Source organism: Typopeltis vanoorti, chromosome 1 (genome assembly GCF_054136105.1).
Source record: "Typopeltis vanoorti isolate ZY-2024b chromosome 1, IOZ_Tvanoo_1.0, whole genome shotgun sequence".
Classification (NCBI taxonomy): domain Eukaryota; kingdom Metazoa; phylum Arthropoda; class Arachnida; order Uropygi; family Thelyphonidae; genus Typopeltis; species Typopeltis vanoorti.
The window spans coordinates 124,718,898-124,744,878 of NC_143549.1; the positions used below are offsets into that span (position 1 = coordinate 124,718,898).

The window sequence follows — 25,981 nt, forward strand, 5'->3', positions numbered from 1 at the left end:
TATTATCTACTTTTCTCTATTATTATGATCGTCATTTTATAAACCCATTCTGTACTTCTAAATTAAAGGTTTCAGAATATTTCATTAGCTTGCTATTTAAGATTCTGCTATATATTTTGTAACAGGAATTTAGTATGCTTATACCTGTATAGTTTTTAGGGTCAACTCTATTACCTTTTTAAAGATAGGAATCACAATCGCTTATTTCTATTCTATTGGGGGGTTGCCAGTTGTATATATTTTATTTAAAAATAATAGGAGTCTTTCTTTGAATCTTGATGCTGCATATTTATACAGTTCTGAACCTAGCCTATCTTCTCCAGGTGATATTCCGTTTCTTGTTTCTTTCAGGCTGATTTATAATTCTTATTTCGTTATTTCCTTTTCTTTTTCATTGTGTTTGCAAGTTGTCTTTTTTGAAATAGTTGTCTGTCCACAATTATGTGTATAATTTAGAAATTCTTCTAATTTCAATTCGGTGTTTAATTTTATGTTTTCTTTGGTATCTACATTTAAGTGTTTCAAAATCTTATATACATTGAGTCTTATTTTATATAAATCATGTTCTAAATTAGAAACAAATTTGTTCCATGATACGATTCTCTATGTTTTTTATGACTTCTCTTTTAGCTATGGCTCTTATTCTTTTATATTCTATTTCATCTTCTAATCTTTTACTACTTAACCATTTGTGATAGGCGTGGTTTTTCTCTTTGATTATTTCTTTGATATTGTATCATCCCAGATCTTCAGTTTTTTCCTTTTATTGAATTTCTTGGTCTTTCCTAAGCTTTCATTTGCTGCTGCATTCGTTTTTTTTAATCGTTTTTTTATATTAAGCCATTCTAATTCTATTTCTTCATTTTGTTTTATTTTATCTAGATATTGGTTAATTTTTTGTTCATACAGCCATTGTATGTTTGTGTCATTTAATAGTCTAGTTTTATAAACAAATGTTTTACATTTTCTTTCTGCTCTTGTTACTTGTAGCCATTTAGGTGGTAATCTTAATTTTTATTTTAACAAGGAAGTGGTCACTGATTATTTCATATCCTCTGTGAACTCTAACATCTAGTGAAAATTTTGATGTCTTTTCATTTTATATAAAATAATCTAATATTGATTTCCATCCTCTTGCTGCTCAAGTATATTTATGTATGTCTTTATGTTTATAGAAGGAATTCATTATTTTTAGGTTATTATAAACAACAAAGTCAATCAATTTTACCATTCCTCTTTAGAGTATGTTCTCCATGTATTCCTATATTATTGTTAATTTTCGTGTGTCCAGTCCTTTTAAAATTACATAATAATTTTTATTTATTTTATTATATATGTTTTGTAGCTGATTATAAAAATCATTATTATCCTAATCTCTTCCTTCTTCTGGGGCCTATAAACCAATTATTGTTAAATGGCCTCTATCTACTTTTATTCTAGCTTCTATTATTCTCTCATTCCATAATTTATAATGTTTTAACTGTTTTGAAACAGTGTTATGCATCCAAATCATGACTCCTGCGCTCTTTGGTCTCTGTCGACTCCACCGTATATCATATTAAAATTTTTGTTTGTTATTGTTCCTTTTAATTAATTTTTTGTTTCAGTGATTACTGCTATTTTAAAATTTCTTTCATTTAATATTTGGTCTAATTCTGTTTCTTCATATGGTATTCCTCTTACATTCCACTTTGCTATGTGTATTATATTTTGTCGTTTCCATTTTTGTTTTACCTTTTCCATTCCAGGGTCGTTTTCCATAGATTCAATCCGATTATCTTTTTCTGTCAGCTTACAAGTAGAATTATGTTCTCCATGTCAGGGGACTAGCCTGTCGATGGAATAGTTCAGTGGTAGGGCTGCTAACTTACTTCTGAACTAGCCTTCTTCCGAATTTAAACGTATAGGAGGAATAGGATATATTGAATGGGGAAAGAGTAGATTATAGAATTATAGCAAGGTTTATAGAGAGAGCATATAATTCGGCCACAACACACACACACACACACACACACACACACACACACACACACACACACACACACACACACACACACACACACACACACACACACACACACACACACACACACACACACACACACACACACACAGGGGACTGGCTCTTGAAAAAAATATATATTTCATAGAATTTTAACAGACAGATACAAAACAATAACTCTTTTTTTTTGTAAAGTGAGACCAATTAAATTCCAGATTGGATTGAGTGATATAATGATAAAAACTTAATTACTAATTTTATTAATATGGTTTAAAATCTAAAGGTGCTTGAGGAAGTTTGTTGTTATCATTCTACTGCCATTATAGCAGATCTTCAGAAAAAAACGGCACTAAAGATTCGATTCTCTGACTAAGGAACGTTTTCATAACGCTTTTCCAGATATATCTGAGTTATTTGATATCTGATATAATCCATTTTAATATTTTCTCCTGGAAACCCTTTCTAATTCAATAACTCACAAAACCCGATAGTAGAATTCCACTAGTTTAGAAAAAATAAATAAAAAGATTAAACGTGTATACACCTGCATATTTTCTTAGGGCTTAATGCAGTGTTTCCCAACTTTTTTTGGATCATGCCCACCTCAAAGATTTTGACCCCCCCCCTCGACCATAATAGTCAGCCAAGTTCTGAAAAAGTATAATATAAATATGTACTTTAAGGTAAAACTATTTTTAATTTGACTTTCTTCAATGAATATAAATTTTATATTACACTTTGGATATTACAAACCATATATCGAACTGAACTCGGGAAAAAAAAATCAAAGTTAATGCGATCCTTTAGCTTGATGTCGGCTCCAAAGAGTTTTTAGTTGAGGTACTAATTTAGTCATTTTCAATCTCAAATCCTCATGGTTTCTGATATCCAGATGATTTCGTTTTTCTTTTCAGTTGCAAGTCATCAACAGCACTAAAGCCACATTCAACTAAATATACGACAGGAAGGGCAACAGTTTTTTTTTTTTTGCAAAATAATGTCAGTTGAATTTCAGTATTGAATTTCAGTATTTCGTTTCTGTCTCGTCAGAAAGCCATTGTTCCTTTTATATTGAATAAAGTTCTAATAGACTCATCATTTTGCTATTCCGATAGTTCTTCTTGATACTGTATTTATGCTGACTGTTGTACTAGTGATGTCAGCTTTTTTTCTCGGAAAGTCAGGGTTGCCACATCGACTGGCTTAATAAGTGATTAATTCAACATCGTTTTCTAATTTCCCCCAAAAATATTCAAATTACCCCCCTGTGGGGGGTACGCTCCACGTTGAGAAAAACTGGCTTAATGGGTTTCTTTTGTTACCTTTGACGAATAAATGCGTTAAAGAATTGTTGGTTTGATAAAATAATGATCCAAATATATATATATATATATATCCTAAATTTTCAAGTTGCTTTTGGTATTGAATTGTCCGAAACATTTTCGAAAATAGTACAAGATAGGTGGGAGTCGTTGGGATTTGCATAAGCTAGCTATTGTTGTTACTTGGAATTACGACTGAGCCAATTGACGCTATGAGCTTGGGAAATGTCTGTAATTTTCTATCCGTTTCTACTCGCTAATGTTCCTGTTATTGCGGATGAAATAAAAGCACTCCTCCATCGTGAAAGATTGAATGATTCATCAATTGTTGAAAGAACTCTTACGAAGGTTATTCTTTTGGTGGAGAGGTCGATCTAATATCTTTTCATCAAAGATCACATGTTTTGTTTCGGAGAGAACTAGCAGATGGAAGAGAAAACACAACCTTGAGCGAAAATGACCCACTTATTCTTGTCGAAAGATAAGGATAAGGACAGGTGGTAGATCACAAAAATAAAGTAGAGAACAAGTGTTATGCTATTGTTTCTACTGCACCGAAAAAAAAAAACGTTCTAAGATAAAATTCACCGGTTTAACTGCCACTTGTATTACTGAAGAATCAAGCATTGTTTTACATTCAATGCATAGAACGATGTGTATTAAAATTCAAGCATTTTTAACAATTTTAAATTCAAATAAATAAAAATTAATTATTACACTTTTTACTTAGAAATATCATTCTTTGTTACAATATATGTGTATTTATCCTCTGTGCACTCTGTTGCTATTTGAATTTTTCGGAGAAAATAGTTTGTCCCAATGTGTCTCCAACACATTAGTAATGCAAATACGTGTGTAGGGAAAGAGAGAGAGAGAGAGAGAGAGAGAGAGAGAGAGAGAGAGAGAGAGAGAGAGAGAGAGAGAGAGAAAGAGAGAGAGAGAGAGAGAAGAAATGTTAACGGGTATGACATTATCTTTCTAAATCATCCAGTTATTTATTGTATATGTTTCATTTGGCACAGTGTTACGCGAAGATTGTGTATTACCATAATTCATGAAATGTGGAACATTTTGTACATTCCATGTGTTGTGCAGTTCATGATGTGTGCAGAATTTTAGACAATTCATGAAATATGCATAACGATTTCTGCTCATTTCTTGAATTCCATAGCAGCAGAAATATAGTTATTATTCCAATATTTTTGAGAATATTGGAATAATATTCCCAAAAATATATTCCCTCCCATCATCTGAAGATAAAATCAAAAACAATATATAATGAAAACTTTAAAATAAAAGGTGTGGAAAATGATTATTATACAAATAAATGTAATAAAAATTAACAATTATCTGCACCGGTTGTATACGTGCGATCTTATCATTTATACCACTATACTACTAAGAAAAATCTAAATTTACTGATATTATTATGTGTAACTAACCTCCGCAATCCAAAAGACTTACTAAAATATTAATTATTTGGAGTTTACACATCTTCATCTGGAAATAACAGTTAGGCAAGATCTACATCTAACCATTAAAGTGCAAAGAAAACGAACGGTACAAATAAGAACATTTCCATTTTCAGGTATTATTTAATATCATCATTAATATGTAGATATCAGTGCCGTGATATTTCGGTTATGTACGAACACATTTTTAACTCTACTAAAGACATTTTATTTAACAACACTAAGCTAATACTTACTATGTCACAGTAAGAACTTGGTAACGATATTTGTATTAACTACAAGAAGAACTGATGTTCTTATTCTGACTCAAAAATAGCGGCGATTTTGTATACCTATCCGCAATTCACAAAATGTGCTGTTCCTTAGCCATTTTTCGTGAATCGTGTAAGAGGGATGTACAATTGATGAATTAGGTAAGAAACTACACAATTCATGATTTCGTAACACACACACACACACACACACACACACACACACACACACACACACACACACACACACACACACACACACACACACACACACACAAATAGTTGCCCAATTGTATTAACGATCTCATTCAAATCTTCCCAACCAAAAGGCGTGTAAGAGGGATGTACAATTGATGAATTAGGTAAGAAACTACACAATTCATGATTTCGTAACACACACACACACACACACACACACACACACACACACACACACACACACACACACGCACGCACGCACACACACACACACACATACAAATAGTTGCCCAATTGTATTAACGATCTCATTCAAATCTTCCCAACCAAAAGGCATCTAAACCGAAATAGCTGGAAAGGCTCTGTTGTTTGTTTCCTATAATGCATTTGTTTATTCAGACGAAGCTTCTTCATGTCTTTAACTGACTTGCTCCTTCAGAGACAGATACATAAATTGACAGATGAGAACTAACTTAATAAGTTGTATGCTTGCCGATGTGACATAGATGAGTGTTTAATTTCTTACATTACCTTTTAATTTTGTCCATTTTATATAATTTATTCCTTTCTTTAATTAATTTCCCTTTTTGGTTGATGTGTTCAATGTATTGGCATTGACAAAATTGTCTTCTTATTATTTTATTCTGAATTGAAAATAACGTTGAAGTTCTCAATACGTGTTGTAATTGGAAAGTGAAATTGCTTTCGAATACCATATTTGTTTATCGAACAGTAGCTACTTTATCGTTAACCTCTTTTCTCATAGAAGGCTATTCATAAATTTAAATCCCATTTAAGAGGTAGTAAAATAGGCCTCAATAATTTCTAGTAAAGATATGCTTCACTAGAAATGCGACAATTTTCGCCGTGATTCTTATCAAATTACGACAATCTAAAACATACTGAGAAATCCATTACACGAGCTTAATATCACGTCTTGCGTGATTTCAAAAAGCACATTTGTGAACATTTTTAGAAACTAATCTACGAAACTAAAACTAATATTTCATGAGATCTATAAAGAGCTAACTTATTCTCAAATTTAATATGGTATTTAATGCAAAGCAATTATCCTTTGTGTAAAAAAGGGAAATAACAAAACAATTCCTGTACAAAACATCCTGTCATGACTGTACATTATTAATAAAATAAATTAAAATTCAAACTCCTAGTAATCTTATGGGTTGGTGTATTCTTATTAACAGCAATATGAATGAAAAAATTTCTGAAGAAGAAGAAGAAAAAAAAATATTTCTGAATATTTCTAGTAAACAATAATATTTTTAAATGTATAATAATATTCATTTGTATATGTTCATGAGTCGAAAGCACACCTAAGGTTGTCCATTTATAAACACAACATCATTATAACACAGCGTATACTGCTTTTATTGAAAGTGAAACCCTTCAAAGTTTTCAATAAATTTATTTTTATGCTAAGTGCTAAGATATTATTAATTAAATGCATATCCTTTGTCGTTTTCTGGAACATGCATTTTGTGTTGAGCATTTTCCCAAGTTAACCTTTAGAGGTTTTTTTTTTTTTTTTTTTTTTTACGATTAGTTATTTTCTACTTTCACAGATAAGGTAATATGACATCGCTTTTGTTCGGTTCTTTATAGATTGCCGCTTATCACCTTTCTTACTGACCTTTGACGCATATTTGAAGTTTCCGATTTCCACTTCCGGTTCTTGAAGTATTTAAGATCCCTTAGATTGATAGGTGTATCAGTTTGAGAACGTCAAGTTGTAGAAAGGTCATCTCAGTTGAATAACATCTAAAAGGTGAATTGCTCATTTTTAATTAGTACTGGCTCCAGATGTTTATATATGTTGCTCTAGATGTTGATATATTATATATATACATACAAAAAATGTGTTTTGTTAATTCCTTCTGAAATACAAAAAAAGCAGTTTATGACAATTACTTTAGTTTATTGTTATATTAATGGAAGATAAAATTCATAGTAAGGGGATATTTGCTTAAAGTGAAAAGAAGACAGGTAAATATATTACATTATATATTAAGATAAAAATGATTAAACCTATTGGTTATCGTGATTGGCACACTAAGACAGGCCGCAGGCTAATCTTATCTCGCCCTACTGTTGTTACAAACATACAAAAAGTTCTTAGTGAATATAAAGTTTCAATCTGGTTGACACTATAGTTATTTGTGAACAAGCAAATCTTCATCTTCTTGTCGAAAGAGAAACACATTTAATGGTGTAGACTGATAACTAAATTGGTTGGCATGTTGATTTAAACGAAGCTATTCATTTTTTTAATATTTTAAAGTAGTCGGTTGAGTATATGACATAAATAAATTCTTTAGATAAGTTATTTATGCACATTTGTAAGTGTTGAAAACCATATTGAACAATTAAATGCATTTATAAGTAAAAACAAAAGCTGTGATTCGTTGTACGACGTGGGTATGGAACCTGGAACACACATGGTTTCCTATGGCATTTCCAATTTCCTTCAGTTTCTCTGTTGCGAACTGAAGAAGAGCGCTTTTGCAGATTGTGCACATAAGATCTTCTGATTCATCGACGCTTCGGCCGATTTCTTTTTTGGATCGAGATGAACGCTTTTCAGAGTGTCTGTCAGAGCCGAAATATTTTCCTATTCGCTTTTAGTATTCCTGTTTGTCAAATATCATTGCATCAAACATAATGCTGAGTGTACAATTTGCGTGAAGATACATTTTTAACTTAGCACTTTCCTTTTCGGCATACATTTTGAAAAAACACGTACCAGAGATTTTTTAATCTGTATATGAGTTGAAACACAAACCCCCGAGACCAATATTCTTTTGTATACAGATCTTTAAAGAACATCAAGTTACTTCCTTCCACTGGACCGGCATGAAAGAAAATATTCTTCTCGCGCGTGAGAAAATATTCTTCTCGGTCTTTGTTGAAAAGAGTTTCAACAAAGAGTTGAAACTCTTTTCAACTCTTTGTATCGTCTCTGTACATTTGCTTTCTTACGATGCCTGAGATTTGTACTTAGTGGGGATGCGAAAATGTGAATCATTTCTCTAGTTTTAACTCTGCATTTTATTGAATTTTCAGACATATTAAGAAGAAATTTTAAACATACGCATTTTATAGGTGGGTACACACGAAATGCCGTAGTGATCGAATCCTGTAAACAATATTGCGATAAGTAAGAGTAGAATAATCGGGTAATATGAAAGGAGATTTTAGCATAAAGAAATCATATAATTTTGAAAGGAACAATAGGAAACATTATCTATTGCTACTCTTGGGAGCTGTTAACTAATGTCAAAGAACACAACCGACAACTAAATGAAATGAAATAGAATTAAATGAAAAATTAATAATGAAAATACAACTGGTTCTGAAGTTTGGTGAAACACACACACACACACACACACACACACACACACACACACACACACACACACACACACACACACACACACACACACATGCACAACCCGTACACAGAGAGAATTTAGAAAATTTTAAAGTACGTTGTATTTTGTATCGTGTTTTATTTAACTAGTTTCCTTTGATTCCGTCTTTAGGAAAATAATCCAACATTATCTAATAACGATGTTGCTAACTACACTGTTCTTAATATTTCTCTCGACTTTCGTGTATTGTGGCTACCCTGAGTTTGGAACCGAAGTGGACTGTTCAATCTGTCGTGAGTAGTCTTACTTTATTTTCAGTAGATTATAAACTCTAATGAAAATTATATAAATACAATATAATGATGAAAATAATTGTAAATAATCGATATATATTGATCAGAGTAGTTAGGAGGAAGGAAAGTAAATTATGTATAATGAAAAAAATAATCAAGAAGAATGAAGTTTAGGAGACAGCCTTGTAATAGGGAACTTGGAGAGGGAGCGAATGGAGATTTGTAATAAATGAACTTGTTTTTTCAAGTATAATTGGTGCTACTTTTATGCAAATATGAAGAGGTATTTTTATTGCGAACTAGAATTTTCCATTATGCAAATCGGAGAACGCAAGGAATTATTACATTGTATATTTGTTGGCCTTTAGCTGCCACAACCATAAGTTCAATGAACCTCGTTTAATATGCATATGCTTCTTATCTGCAAACAATGCTGACAATAATCAATATAATATTTTTTCACTTTTTTATATAAAGCGCATTGTCCATCATTTATATATTTTTATTAATTTTTACTCAATTTTCAGTTCTTGTAACACCGTAATGCATAATTCCTTAAGTTCTGAAATGTACTTGGTGAACTCTCTATGAAGGCTCTTAAAATCTAATGGTGGAAATCGGTATTGTTCTTACATGAATTGCATGTAGTAACATATAATTATTCCCCTTTCCCTACTCATTTCTAAATGCCATTTCCGGTATTACAATTGGGTTTAAAATTTTAACGTGATTTTCAGCAAAATGACATGAAACCACAGTGTGGCGTTGCTGTTCTGTCCTGTTATAGGAGTAGATTCACATCGTGTAATTCAGGCTTTGGAAACCAAACCCAAATGATTAGGGTAGTTAATCATTATTCCAATAGTCTCCCATGTCTGCATTCAACCGTAGTTCTTGTTAGGTGGCACGAAAACTTCCGATTTTCTGAAGGAAAATCCCTGTCGTTTCTGCATGAGGCCAACTATCTCACCTTCAAATGAAAAAAGGAGATTCAAAAACCAAAGACTTGCCTCCAAACCGACTGAGCAACGAATGTCCGTTAAAATATTTAAAAAAGAAAAGATTACACTTATATATCTAGCAGTGTTTCTACGTTAACTTAGGCTACCACATATCTATTTCTAAGAAAGCGACTGAGTGAATAAGAAAACTACAATGGATTTTATGCTCAGCTGCAGAGACCCTAAGATATCCCTGTAACTGAGGTATTATTGAAATATCTTTGAAGTAACAGTGTTTTCTTCTCTATTGGAATCAGTGCTTGATAGCTTAAACTGACATTTTTAAAGTCAACCCGGACCTCAATAAGCGGGACAGAGTCCTGAAAGTAGAGGATCAAATTCATTTCCACCAGAATATTCATAAAGATCGATACATTGGAAGAGATGCATATTCACTGCTTACTGGTTGGAGGATAGATGCGATTACCACGTGGCTAAACAGGTCACCAATACACACCTCATCAAAAAGTATAAAGAATTAAAATTAAAAGATATATATATATATATAAAATAAAATAAAATAAATGATACCTAACTCAACATATATAGTGTGAAAATGTAAACTATTTTTATGAATAAAATAGTTCGTGATGTCATCCAAAAAGGTTATTGTGTAAATATTTTTTTTAACAAGGAATAATAGAATAATAATAAAAAAGGAAAGTAAGATGACATAATAACCAATTTTTTTTTTTTTTTGTAATTCATTGTTGTAGTTTTAACAGAAGAGCATCAAATAACATATTGGAACTGTATGGAGGAAGAATTCTTCGGAGTAAGTACACTTTTTCTAATATGCTTAACAAGCAATACTTCTATTATCAATTAATTGTTTCCCTAGAAAATACATCTGCAGTTTTAAATGCTTTTACCAACCGACAAAGAAAGGCATCTCGTTCATGACATCTGATGAAACTCTATTATTTATTTAAGCAATATAGAAAAATAAGCATTCGGGTTGGCAAATAACTCACTTTTAGTCAAAAATGGATCGGATACAGATTTTCACGTCTTACATGGGAATGGATCTCAGGTTTTTCCTATCAAATGGCTTCCTCTTTGCTGACTGAGCTCTGTTACGGACGATCTCTTTTTGACAGAGAAGTGGCAAATATTCCTTTGCTACTTCGCTGTAACTGTGATCACCAAAAGGTTCTACTCCTTACTTTTGTTTCCTGCAAAAAATATAACTTCAACAACATAATAAGCTTAACATCAGGAAAAATAGAAATTAAATAGTATGCATATGTGATTTTATTAGTAATTCTTTTATTTTATATCAGAATTGTACAATTTTGTAAAATAAAAACTGCACTACTTGTTGACAAATCACAAACTTTCGAAAGAAATTAAATCAAGAAAATTCTTTGTTTTTATCTGTTTTTCACATATACAGGGTATCCCAAAGGTCGCCATAGATAGTATAAATTAACAAACTCATTATATTTCATATTATGTTATAAAGAGTGGCGATAAAATAACTTTCCCTCTTTGGAGGCATCTGTAGCTAAAACCAATAAACAGAATGAGACCAAATTTTACATTGAGACTTCTGAAGGCATGGGGAGATGATTTTCACCAAAAAAAGATTTTGCATCAAAAGTCGGCGATAGGGGAAATTTTGGCGCTGGCGGAGCCGAAAACAAGCGGATAATTACATTATACGGGATAAAATGGAATAATAATATTTCGATAAGTGACAGCCGCGTCACTCATTCCAGCTGGATATGTGGCTCGTTACAATGATAATAATAATAATAATAATAATAATAATTAAACTAAAACAACACATTGCAAGAAACACAGAAATTAATGTAGTGATTGAACTCACAGGAAATAATGTTTCATTCATCGGAATCAGGGTCCCCTGGACCACATACACGATTTTCAATGTACTGACCTTTCTTGCGTACAACAAATTGCACCGGTGTGCGACATGTTCTACAGCTGAGCGTAAGGAGTCGGATTGGGTGTTCATAACATCCCGTTTTATGTTCTCTTTCAAGACATGCAAGTTGGGAACGCCACCAACATACACAACGGATTTCAAATACCCTCACAGCCAAAAGTCACAAGTCCGGAGATCGAGGCGGCCGTGCCGTCGGGAAAAAACTGACTGATAACTCGCTCATTACTGAAATGCTGGCGTAAAAGGCGCTGTACTGAACGTTCAATATGTGGCAGTGCGCCATCCAGCATAAAAATTATCGAGTCCAAACATTGTCTTTGCTTTCCCGAAGGGCCACTACGGCATTTCACTGTTTGAGGTAAAACAACTTAACAAGTAAAGCACGCTGAGGCAAGGTAGGAGGCATGTTGAGCACAATTCGTCAGTCATTCGAATAACTGCCTGAACGTTCCCAATCCCTTTTTAAGTGTAAAGGGATTTGTGGTGGCGACATTGGTATGAAATTGGTGGGGCTGCTGTCACGTACACGCATTAAAATTTGCTTAATACTTTTTACCTGCGTTTACTGAAAATATTTGACTGCTTTCGGCTCCGCCATGCGGCAAAATTTCCCATATCGGTGACTTTTGGTACTAAACCTTTTTTTCGAGGAATTCATCTCCCCATGCCTTCGAAAGTCTCAATATAAAGGGCCACTACGGCATTTCACTGTTTAAGGTAAAACAAATTAACAAGTAAAGCACGCTGAGGCAAGAAAGGACGCATATTGAGAACAATTCGTCAGTCATTTGAATAACTGTCTGAACGTTCCCAATCCCTTTTTAAGTAGTAAGGGATTTGTGATGGCGACATTGGTGCGAAATCGGTGGCGTTGCTCTCACGTACACACAGTAAAATTTGCTTAATACTTTTTACCTGCGTTTACTGCAAATATTTGACTGCCTTCGGCTCCGCCAGCGGCAAAATTTCCCATATTGGTGACTTTTGGTACTAAACCTTTTTTTTTTTTTTCGAGGAATTCATCTTCCCATGCCTTCGAAAGTCTCAATATAAAATGTGGTCTCATTCAGTGCATTAGATTTAGCTACAGATACCTCCAAAGAGGTAAAATTAATTTATGGACGCCCTGTATTTTATATCTCGCAGATCTCACAGGCTCCCTGGAATGACTTGAGAGATACCCCCACCCCTGATTTTTCTCCATTTGTCTTTTACTTGTGGGACCAGTTAAAAGCCATGTTGTACAATGAAACGATTAGAAGCCTGAATCATTTAAAGGGACGCATTCGAAATGCAATTACTTGCGTAACAACAGATATCTTGTAACGTGTTCACCATGAGTGGGAGAGAAGACTTTGTGTGTGTGTGTGTGTGTGTGTGTGTGTGTGTGTGTGTGTGTGTGTGTGTGTGTGTGTGTGTGTGTGTGTGTGTGTGTGTGTGTGTGTGTGTGTGTGTGTGTGTGTGTGTGTGTGTGTGTGTGTGTGTAGAAAGAGGTGGCCAACACGTAGATAATATTTTGTAAATATTTTGTAATGAATACTTTGTAAATAAAGGTAATTAATTTAGTTATAATTTCCCATTTTTCCTATGTTTGGCAACTTTTGGGACATCCTGTAGATTACGGCTCTGTCTTGAAATCGGTTTGTTGGAAGTAATTTAAATTTTGGTAGTAGCATGTTTCATGTAATATATAATTTTAATAAATAAATTCGATATAGCACTACAAGTATTTATTACAAAATTATGTGTTTATATTTTAAGCTGTTCACGGCAAGAACGGAATGCATGATTGAAGTTCAATCATCATTTTCACAAAGCACAACTGAAACTGATGTCTTGAAGTTTGCATGTAACGGGATCCGGGAGAACTGCCGTTGTGCTAAACCTACAAAGGTAAATTTCTTTAATAATAATATATATAAATATACTAGAAGAGGGAGAACGTGAGAGAGATAAAAGATTTCTGGTATTTTCTCTTCTGGTTGTTGTTATTCTTGTATTTTTCCTTAAGCAGAAACGAGCATTATATTATTTGTTATTTGGGGAACTTCTTTTCCTGCCTTATTTCCAGCAATTCCTGTATTGTAAGTCACTCAATAAAAATATATTATATTTTGAAGGTGTGGAGTGAGTTCTATGATAAAAAATACTCGTGTAAAAGGGATGCCCAGCATTTCAATGTGTTTGATATCAATTGCCTGGAGAAATTATTTATTGAAATGAGATCTCAGGCAGCTAGTCATGGAAACGAGATTATCATGGGAGGAAGACTGAGAATTAGACGTTTTAATGAAAAAAAATGTCAGTAAGCATCGTTTTAATTTTGACGTAAATGAACTATGCTTTGGTGACAGAAGTGTTTTGAGCTTGTCTGTGAACAAAAACAGAATGTTGCCGAATCCCGCCAGTCTACTGGAGAAGTAGTATGTGCACAAAATCGAGGAGGTAAATTTTTATGTATAAGATTATTAAGAAAAAAAATGTTCAGTTTGTTGCTTTAATGAATTCATTCTAGCCTAGATATTACCAGACTGCTGATATTTATTCTTAACACTTGGAATCAACGGCTAGATGTAGTATGTGAATAATGTGTAAATGGTGGACATTGGTTTCCATAAAATAAGTAACAAAGAGAATGATCAAGATAACTCAAAATTCATACGATGCACTTTTTCGCAATTCGGTGAAAAGTAGCTTCATATGGGAATTGAAAGAAGTACTCACAAAAACCGTAAATGAACAGTCCAATTCAGTAACAAAGGAGAATATGAAGATTTAAAAAAATATAGAGGTCAAAATGATATTGTAAAGCCCTTCAATAAGGAATGCGGTCACCCTCGAAAGCAATACAGTGCTCAACGATGTCTCAGACTTTCTTTGAATAGTATCCAGCAGGATGGGTTACAATAACAACTATTTCTTCTAAAAAGGTCTTCTGAATTCCCAATTTTTTTGGGATGTGGTTGACAGCAGCAACACGACTACATTGAGCATCCTATATACGTATTGGACTAAAGTCAAAATGAAAGGCTAGACAGTCCATACGAACGATAATCATTCCCAACTAGATGCCTCCCTTAAACCAACACAACTTACACCATAAGTGTAACTTCAAGGGTGTTAAGAGATATCATAACGTGTCCGTAGTTTTACGCAGAAGATAAAAGGCGTCTGATATCGCTTTGTAGAGCAAATGGGGAACTGTCTCTGAACACTACTGGCACCCATTAGTCTTGTTCCAGCTGGCATGGATTCTGGCCTATTCCAAATGTTATTTCACAGTGGAAGCAGATATCAGTAACGAACAGATGATAAAAGGCCATACATTGTACGGAAACTAAGTTGAAAGTAAGGAAACCCTTAGTTTCCTTACGGAAATTTATCAGTAATCAGTACGGAAACTAAGGGCGATTCCAAGAAATGTTTCGTTATTCTACAAGCAAAAAAAAAAATCCATTTAGAAGATTAACTTTACTAAATTCATGTAGTACTCCTGTCAAAAATAAATATCATTGTTTAAATATTGAGTACTTACTTCTCTTAGATCTATCCACATGCTGCTTCTAGATCGCAATAAGAGAAAGGACTTTCACATGTTTGTAAGATGTTTAGTCTCATTACAGAAAAGATCCCACAAAAATGCAAATAGGTACGATACTTCCATTGCCCAAGGAAAGTTAAAAGACTGATGTGTAAAACTTCAGACTAATAGTATTGTGTGGGCATACAACATAATCTTTGAAAGGAACAGAATAGGTTTATTAAAGGAATATAATGTCTGAGTAATTTCCTTTTATTGTATAATAATATTACGGGTGGGTTCGATAAAGAGAATTGATACACAGTGTACTGTTGAAAGGCAATTAATAAGATATTATATAAAAAGCTGTTGCATGAGTTGGATTATAATGGAATGAAATATAAGGTATTGACTATAAGCAGGTAGCTGACAGATTATCAGAAAGTTGTATATGGGGATGTGAATCTGCCACACACACACAGAGAGAGAGAGTAAGGATGATGTTTCACAGATATCATTCCTTGCACTGATTGCTGATTAATCTATTTACTAATGATATTGCTACTAATCACTAATGATACTAATTAAGTTCTCGAAATGGAATAATAAACGCTAGAGCTTACATTCGGATTGTGTACAACTCTACTGCTTTACTGTATTGAATGGTATAAATTCGTGTACAACACATTCGCAGTGTATTACACACAAAGTTGTATAGAACATGAATGTACAAACTAACATTTATGATAACAGAACAGCATTACGCACAGTCCTATTTGAATCTGATATAGCAAGTGTGGAATGAACTATAACACAAGCTTCAAGCACAGCTTTCTGCATGAGTGGCACTTAATAATGATCTAAATCCCCCGATGTTATATTGCATATTAGTAACAAAGTTTTTACTTTGCATTAATTAGTTATTTACAGCCATGTGCCACAGAAAATGTTAGAAATGTATATTACAAATTAAAAACTGTTAGAAAAAAATATATACTATATATAAACTAGCTTTAATGAATTAGATTTAACAATAAAAATAAATAAATATATGTAACATGCAGTTTATATTGATAGATTAAGGAGCACTGGGCGAACTGTCAGGTGGATAAAGCGGTAGCTAAATCCGGAAAATCACTTGAAGATGTAACAGCGATATTCTTTGCAGCAAGCAAGGTAAAATGTCTTTCTTTATTTTTGCAGTAACAAGGAAAATGACTTTTGAATTAAACTGAGTATAATTTACTGTTGAATTGTGTAAAAGTCAGTGATAGTTCCATGTATCAGTTAATCTAAATATTGTTATATTGTTAAATGATTTAGAAAAATTTAACAATGCTTAACTGTAAAAGTGCAGATAACTGTAATTTTACATATAACAGTTCAGAGTCAGGCATCTTCTCTTCATATTATGCATTGCATTTTTTCTCTAATCTAAAAGAATGATTTATAATTGCAAAAAAAAACGTTTTTTGATGAGTTCCATTGTAATGAGAACCCTTTGAAAAACGTTTGGATGAAATTTGTAAATTTTTTGACATATTTAAAAGTTTATGAAGTGTTGGAATAAGTTGTGCATTGGAAAAGTTACAGAGCATCATAATGTCAGCATGATTTAGTAATCTAGTTTATAATCATAATCAAATGCCTGAACATGCACCCTTAAGGGGTATCCAGGATATGAAAATACTACATGAAAAATTTACGTCAATTCTAACTCCCTATGTACAATTTTCCTCTAAATCAATCTGTTACGTGTCAAGACTCCAGCATTATCAGATCATATATTTCTATCTTCTAAGACACTTTTTACCTTATCAATCCACCTATTTTTGGTCTTCCTCTGAGTCTCTTTTCCTACCAACCTGGCAGAGAACACTAGTTTTGTTAATCTTTCCTCTCCCGTTCTGTTTAAGTGACTAAACCACCTGAGATCAGCTCTGCTAACGTAACTTTTCCTCGATGCTGACAATGTCGTGTGTTTTCCTAATATCCTCATTTAATATGATATTGCCATTCATGCCATCAATTCACGCCCCTAATCCTTTTCAGGACTCTCATATCTGCGGTCTCCACTCTTTGGTCAAGTGTTTTACTTCTAACTCAGCTCTCAGATCCATAAGTTAAAACTGGTTTGAACACTGTCTTGTAGACAGCTAATTTAGTGTTTTGACTAATTTCTCTCTTATTCCATATAAATTTATATTCAGTTGACTTCCTACTATACCAGCTTTGTTGATTCTATATCCATATTTAGTTTACCATCTTTACTGAAAATCATGCCTGAAATGTTTAGAAATGTTAAAAATAATCGTAACTGAAATGTTTTACTTGTTCTGTAGGTTCTCGTTCTCCATTCACAATGCAATTGACATTTGCAATGCTTCTACCTATTTTCATTGTCTTTGTCTTGTTATTGATGAATCTCATCCCATATCAATTACAACAGTTATTCAATTTGTTCATTGAAACTTGCAGACTTGTAACGGATTTATTTAGAAGTATAACATCGTCCGCACAAAGCAAAGAGCTGACATCAACATCTCCAATTTTGATATCAGGTTTAGTACCACTTTCCTTCATAATATGACCCATATAGATAATGAAGAAGAGAAGCGTAATGTACGTCCTTGTCTGACACCAGATTAAACATTGAACCATCTTCCTGTACTTCCTTTAATTGCAATGCTGACTAAGACTAAGTATTGTTTGATATAATGCCCCACAGATGCCATACAACTGTAGCGTTTTGAATAGATTCCCTCTTCGCACTTTGTCATATGCCTTTTCCAGATCTACAAAACTTAAATACAGATCTTTGTTATATTCCCATGATTTCTGAACAATTTGTAGAAAAGTGAAAATCTTATCCTGACAGCCTCTATTTGGTCTGAATACTGGTTGTTCTTCACCAAGCTTCTCTTCCACAATTCTCAACTTTTTCTCAAGTGTAATTGCACAGATTTTACCAGGAACAATCAGCAGAGAAATACTTATGCAATCCACAACATTCACACTTTATTTCCCTTTTCTTGTATAGACACTTTGACAGCTCTGCTCTAATCATCTGGAATTCGTCTCTTTGTCCAAGCCTTCTGAATCATGCATTGCCGCCACTGGAAGCCTTTTATACCTCCATACTTAAGAATTTTGGTTGAATATCATTCACTTCAGCCATATTTTCACATTTCAGGCTTTTGATGGCTCTTTCTACTTCAATTGTAGATATGTGTTCCTGATTTCATGTCTGCTGAGTGTGTTTTACCACTGTGATGTAAAAAACACTACTGTAACCGTAAACAACCATAATCTACACTTGCAATTTTAATGTAATTTTACTCTTTTAAAATTTGCTTTTGACTGCATCAGGTTTTTTTATTTATTTCTGTAGAAAATCATCAATAATAATGCACTGGGTAATTTTTCAAGTAGAGATAACCCTCGTATATCGCGGTACTTATACAACGCCGTTTCGATATAACGCGGTCTACAAATTGTAGTAACCCTTGTTCAACGCGATACTTATACAACGCGGTTTCGATAAAAATACAATGTCTACACATTGTAATAACCCTTTATCTTTTCATATATTTTTCACCGTGCGACTTAAAAAACAAAGTTTATCTTCGTTCAATTTGTGTCTGTCCGTATGGCGCAAGTAGTTACAGTATAAGCAATGAATTTATATTAGGGGAAAACACCTACCCATCATCACGCATGTGCGTCAATTGTTAACCGTATAAAGTGGTTATTGTTGAAATTTGTCTTCTTTTTCTGCCAGAAAAGCGCATTAAAAATCATGTGTTAATCTCAAGCTGAGCACTTTATTTTCTGGAGAGTTACATACATAATTAATATGTAATGTTTTTTTTTATCTAAAAAAAAAAATATATATATATATATAGTAATGGCCACAACAAATGCAACGAAAGGGAAAAACCCAACTTGAAAAAAAAAAATTCTTTCGAAGAAAAACTTAAAATCTTGGATCGGTTGAAAAATGAGAAAAAACAGAAGCTGTTGCAATGACTTTGAATTTAAACGAAACAAAAATTCGAACAAACAAAATGAACATAAAATCCGAGAAAGTGTTTATTGCTGGTTCAACGGTAAGTGCAAAGCTCAGTGCTCGTGTACGTGATATTCTAATGTGAAAAATAGAGAAATCTCTAATAATTTGGATAGAAGATTGCACTCGAAAGAAAATTTCTTTGGATGTAGAAATCTTATTAAACAAAAAGCTCTCGTAGTTTATAAAAATTTATGATGCATACCAGGTGTTCAATGTCGATGAATCCGGGTTATATTGGAAAAACAAAAATGCAAAACACACCTATATTTCGAAAAATTAAAGTCAGCCCCTGGATTCAAAATAACTAAACATAGAATTACTCTACTGTTTTGTTGTAATGCATCAGGTGATTTCATAATAAAACCAATGCTTATTAACCTATCCTCAAATCCTCCTGCTATGAATGATTAAAATGCTATATGCACTATATTTTATTTTGCCTAAAACATTTATGCATTATGTGCAATGAAATTTATGTATAATTTGTAAAATTATAATATTATACTATATATTTGTTTCATAATTTATATTTTCATAACTTGCATGAATTACCTGAATTAAATAAAAATATATTTTTGTTGGATATGGCATTGCTGTTTATATAATTAAAAAAATAAACGATTTCGGAACATAACCTTACTTTTTTTATGTGATCTGATCTGAGTCTCGCATAACGCGATTTATATAATTCAGCATTTCTATGAAATCTAACATCCGCGTTATACGAGGGTTACCTGTATAAGCTTTACTATGATATTCTTCATACTTCGATTAAAAACATATAATTATGTCATATATTTGTATCCACAAATTACACTTTGGACAACTGGGTTTTCTTCAATGTACGTTTATAATGATGGTTATTTTTATTTTTTTTTAATTTCGGAAGAGAAATATGTAATTTACATTTTTAATAACTTCAGTATTTTATCGCTTCAGTATATTATTGTTATGAAATAAAAAGAATTAAAATATTCGTATCAAATGAAATTAATTTCCTAAGAAATTATAGTATTAATACTATGCAAAACTATAACATGAATATCGTATACAATAAAACATCAGCATTTTAAGTACGTAAGTGACGTTAATCACGTATTTTTGTTATTAGATTTTAATCATTATTTCGGAAGTTTGCGTTATTCAACTGAGTTGAACTACAACAAATAATCCAACCGAACATCCGTAGAAAAGTCTTCTATTTTCGGAGAAATAATGGGTAGAAAACAATGAAGGATATAATGTTTTAAATGATTCTTTGGGTTTGGCAAGAAATGTTTCTAAATTGGAAAGTGATAATTCAATTATTCATGAAATATTCATGAAATTCGAGTTGCTTTGCGCATTTTGGATTTAGCATAAAATAATTTTTGATCTCTTGTATATGAAATTCCTTTTATTGTTATCGCTTGCAATCATAGGAGCTCGGGTATTTTTGAAAAAGCTGATTCTACACTTGTATTTCTAGCAATACATGTTTAAGATAGTGTATGTCACATTTATTTATTTTTAAGGATTTCAAAAAAAGAAAGAAAGAAAACGAAAACAAAACAAAAGAAAGAAATAAAGAAAGGACAAGGTGATTTCCACCATAATTTAGTAGTATTCCGACAAATAGCGACGAGACCTCTAAAACAAACATTTGATTGTTAGGTGTCTGTATTTTAAAATGTAGTTGTTGACGCTGCGGTTAATATTATACATAATTATTTATTCATAAGCAGCCTTATTCACACAGTGAATAAAGCTGTTTATGCATTATGATTTTTATAATCTGTAAGATAAAGCGCCATATTTTGTGTTTGTGAGTTGCATAGTTGAAATAAATATTTCGTGAACTGATCGTGCTGAAATTTTTATTCTATTAATTTCCAGAAATGTGGAATTGACGCTACTCTGCTCCAAGACTTGGTTACGGATTCTTGTTAATAAGATGATTATAATTAAGGTAAGCATTCAAGCTACAAAGAGATGTTGTCATACCTTTCTATCTTATCTACTTTAAGACTGAAATTTATATGGAATGTCTCCGACTTATATATATATATATATATATATTTTTTTTTTTTTTTTTTGAAAATATCCAGAACTTTGAGGAATTTTGTTACTAGTGACTAACATTCTAGCCGTATTCAGCATCTGAAATACAATAATTATAATTTGGCGATCAGTCAATGTAAGCGAACTTGTTGGCACTTTTTAGGAAATAATCAACGAAGAGAGTAACTATAATTATGAAACTAGTATAAACGATCGAATAAAAAAATTATTAAAACAATTTCACGAAATCTCTATTAATATTTTTTTCATAGTTACTGTTACATAGATCTTTATCGATACACCTGGAAATGAAGTAGACCTCTGAAGAAAACAAAACAAGGCCGATACCGACTGTTGCAACCACCCAACATCAAACGGATTTATAATCAACAGAAATCGTAACAAAATCAACAGATTTTGTTTCAGTCTCTTAAATGAATCTTATAATCATTTACTCGAGTAATAGTTCAACAATATTCATAACAAGTGGCTTCTTTCATTATTACATCAACTGGTAACTTTCAATGACACAATAATCGTCTGCTATTTTGGTGTGATATTGTTCATACCCTGTTGCGTAATACTCATACATACCCATATTTATAGATGTATAAATGTATGCAGATGCTTTGAAAGAGTAACTAACAGATGCATTCAGATTTTTGTGATATAGCAAAAACGAAACGAAAGTTAATAATAGATTGCAAAGTTTAATCAAAATCAGAATCAGCTAACTCCTTCTTGTTCCCGTATAGGGAGTAGGCGAGGCGGTTTTAGTCCTATTTAACTTTTTGAAGTCTGAGTGGGCAGTTCCGCTGGTAGCCAATCAGAGATAGCTCACCCAAGGCTATCACTAATTAATCGATACGCAGTGAAGGTGGCTAGCACGTGCAGTCATCTCGTGGTCCATCATCCTAACACAATAGTTTTAATGTTCGAAAATAGTGTGGGTTCGACGGCCGATCTTCTTGAGTTTACGGACGAAAACCCCGAGTTTCAGCTTGCCCATGCCATAGATCGACTAATTTGGGAATTGGTCGAGAAAGGCCTAGAAAAATGTTCCTCTATTCAGCGACAAGATTTAGACTCCAAGTCTTTCTTCATGCGGTCAAGCGCCACAGAGTGCAAACCCACTTCTACTGAGCTACATAGTCTCTCGTAAAGTTTAAAAAACATTCAATTATTAAAAAGAAACAGGTTTCATATAAGTATGATCCACTGATTTATGGGATGATATTCCGTAGAAACGTAATACCCACTTATGATAATTTTGTGATGAAGTATTAAGGCACTTGAATAATTTTGTTACTACGTTTCTAATGATCCCATTATGATAGCACTCCAGAAGTAAAGGCAGTAAAATTTAGATAAATTCTTTCCTCCCGGTCTGTCTTTCATTTTAATTACACAGGAAAAAATCGAAAGTAGTATCATAGGATTTTGAAACGAATACTAGCTAATACTCTTACATGAGGCCAAAAGATTTCATCCTACTACTGTTGGAAAAAAGAAATACATTGGAGGTTTGATGTTTTGGTAAAGAAATCAATGAAGAAAAACAATTCTAGTGAAATGTTAATTTTATGAACATTTCTTGTGAAATTTTCATACAATAAGAATTGTATTTTAGTGAAGTGGTTAGTGAACATTTCATTAATGTTTATTTAGTGAAATGTTCAATAAATAAACAAATCACTAATGTGAAATATTTATTTACTTGCATAAATCTCCTTATATTCGTCAAATAATCCTTGGTTTCATCATATTTTATCATCATAAAATAGACTATATCATTGAGGTGGATATTTTTAAATAGATAATCTCTTATGTGACAATTATTCTGAAATGTACTTCTTCCTGTAATATATATACAGTATATATATATATACACATTTTTATTCCAGATTTGTCGTCAATTATGCAAGAATTAGGAAAATAAATTCTCTGTTTGGATTAAGCAAACTGAATAAAATAATAATAATAAGAAGAAGAAGAAGAAACAAAATTATGCAGAAAATTTTGTTGATTAATGAAATATTTTAATACTTATTTTGGATTCGAAGTGTAATAAATGCATTTTGAACTTTAAATAAAATTGTGCTTGCAATGTATAACAAACTTATTAAATGAAACATCTCATATAATTAACATATATATACATCCTTTGTCCAAAAAAGAAACCGAACCTTTCGAAAATAGAAGAAACTAGAAAAATAGGCGAGTTATAGTGCCAAGAGTGGCAGTGGGTTTTCACGAACGGTCAGTCGTCACGATATTCATACCGTACACGACGAATTATTGCTATCAATCGCTTCAAAACTTCGACATAAAACTCACTATTGACCGTTTGGCCAGGCGGAAGGAAATCTTTGTGGATAATGCCCTTGGAATCGTAGAAACAAACAAGCATTGTCTTTAGTTTTGACTTCTCCAAGCGACTTTTTTTCTGATGCCCCTCTTCTAGTGGTCTCCACTCAGCACTCTGGCGCTTTGTTTCGGGCTCAAAATACCACGTTTCGTCACCAGTATCGATCGTTTAAAAGAAGTCTGAGTCCCTACAAATTAAATCGCGAATTCAATTTACGAAGGCCCAAACTCTCGGTCAAAATGTTGTGCACAATTGATTTTGGAATCCCCAATCCATCTTCGATCAATCTTACGAACGATTTTGGATTTTCTTTGATGGAATCACTCATTTTTTGGATGTTAATTCCTTCATTCCAGTTTTTGGACAGCTCGGCTTTTCGTCGTCCGCAAGTGTCTCACGACCACTTTAAAATCGCTTAAACCACTCGAAAACTTGAGTGTTCGAGTGATTTAAGTGATTCACCATAGTACGCTTTTTGAAGCATTTGATGCGTTTCGGTAAACGTTTTATCAAGAATAACACAAAAGTCACTCGTAGCTCTCTGTTTGAAATTCATTTCCCGATCGTTCGTCAAAACATGCTGTCACTCTTGGCACTTTAACTCGGCTTCTAATCAAGCAAATGTGTCAAACAATTGATATAATACCAACGAAGGTTGCTGCTTTCGACAACAAAAAGATACAACTGGTAGCGCCACTAGTTTCTTCAATTTTCGAAAAGTTTGGTATCATTTTACACAGAGGGTATATATATATATATATATGTATATATTGCAACACTTGCAGGCGCAAACTTGACTTGTTTGTCTGTTTGTTTACTTGGGAAATGGAGTAAAACCAGGTTTAAATTAGCTTGATATCTTTAACATTAACTATACCCAAGGTAAAACACTTTCTATATATATATATATATATATATATATATATATATATATATATATATATATATATATATATATATATATATATATATATACAAAGTGGACTTTCTCTGACGTTTTCTTTATCTCTTTTTACGTGGCTTTAAATCGTGTTATTAATAAAACTTATCGTTTTGCAATAAAAAAAAAGTAGCAAAGAATTAAAGAAACAAGGCACTCGTTTAGGTTACAGTTGAAATTCATCGTTGGCAAGAGGCTAAAGCGTAGCTGACTGTGTCCTAAAATGGCCTAAAACTTTTATGTTTGGTCTTTCTCTCTAAAGCAGTCTTTGAGGTTTATGTAAAATAAATAAAAATACACGGTAAAGAATAAAATTAATAAAACTTCAGAAATAAAATTTTATTCCATCCTCTTCATTCTTACAACACTAAGTATTTTCGTAATTTGAAGTCGTATAAAAATATAATCATTAACACTTTGTTAACAGATTCTTTACAAGTGGCAAACAATAGTTGCTTACAGACAGTTCTTTAATTTACAAAATACATAAATATTCTTACTTCATCATGTCATTTGGTTATTTCGTATCAAGGCCGGAGCACTGAATCCATAGTGCAAGGCTATAAAATAGAGATATAATATGCATTTTAACTGTATAACCAGGGATAATATTATACCGGAAAGATTATAATCTTTCCGGTATAATATTATCCCTGGTTATAGTGTACTTTGCATACTTCGACGTTTTACGTCAAAGTATGCAAAGTACACTTTCTTAACGAAATCAGTGATATTTGTCCTTTGACTGGGAACAGTAAAGCTGCCACAAATGTAGCAGAAGGAATCTACGCTATTGACACATTTTCGAGTAGTAGACATGATATATTTTCTTCACTGCTGACTATCATGCAATTAACAAAACAAAAAAAAAATCCAGAGACTTTATTGAAACGTTATAAGCGCTCATCATACTTTCACGATCGATTAACGATTGCCTGGTTTCGATCGTTCTTTGTCCGCTATGACGCATATAGCATTCATTTGTTTTAGGCAGTTGTCATCGCGTACTTTTCATCACCTAAACGTATTAGGTCGGTTATCGGCCTCTCTCGCATTCAAAGCGCCAGTACGTACCGTTGCAGGTTCTTACGCATTTATTCGTTTACTAACAAGCGAGAGCGGTGAACGCTCCGATTCTGATCTGCGCACCGCTTTGAATAATAGGCTATATCTTCGGGAATTTTTCAATTGTCTTGATAAGGAG

At 32.7% G+C, this 25,981-nt stretch overlaps 2 protein-coding genes across 2 annotated transcripts in view; both read left to right on the forward strand.

Moving 5' to 3' along the window:
- Positions 1-21,373, forward strand: part of LOC150110385 (uncharacterized) — a 155,619-nt gene extending 134,246 nt beyond the window's left edge. Inside the window, exon 6 of the mRNA XM_090399144.1 lies at positions 21,305-21,373. Coding sequence (XP_090255270.1) covers positions 21,305-21,358 — 54 coding nt within the window. The 3' untranslated portion in view covers positions 21,359-21,373. The remainder of the gene's footprint in view (positions 1-21,304) is intronic.
- On the forward strand, positions 6,988-16,803 carry LOC150110387 (uncharacterized). The gene is made up of 6 exons (XM_090396103.1): positions 6,988-7,031; positions 8,806-8,927; positions 10,645-10,703; positions 13,599-13,730; positions 16,435-16,533; positions 16,681-16,803. Exons 2-6 carry the CDS (start codon positions 8,834-8,836, stop codon positions 16,801-16,803), a joined length of 507 nt encoding a protein of 168 aa, XP_090252229.1. The 5' UTR covers positions 6,988-7,031; positions 8,806-8,833.
- Positions 21,374-25,981: the final 4,608 nt, after the last annotated feature.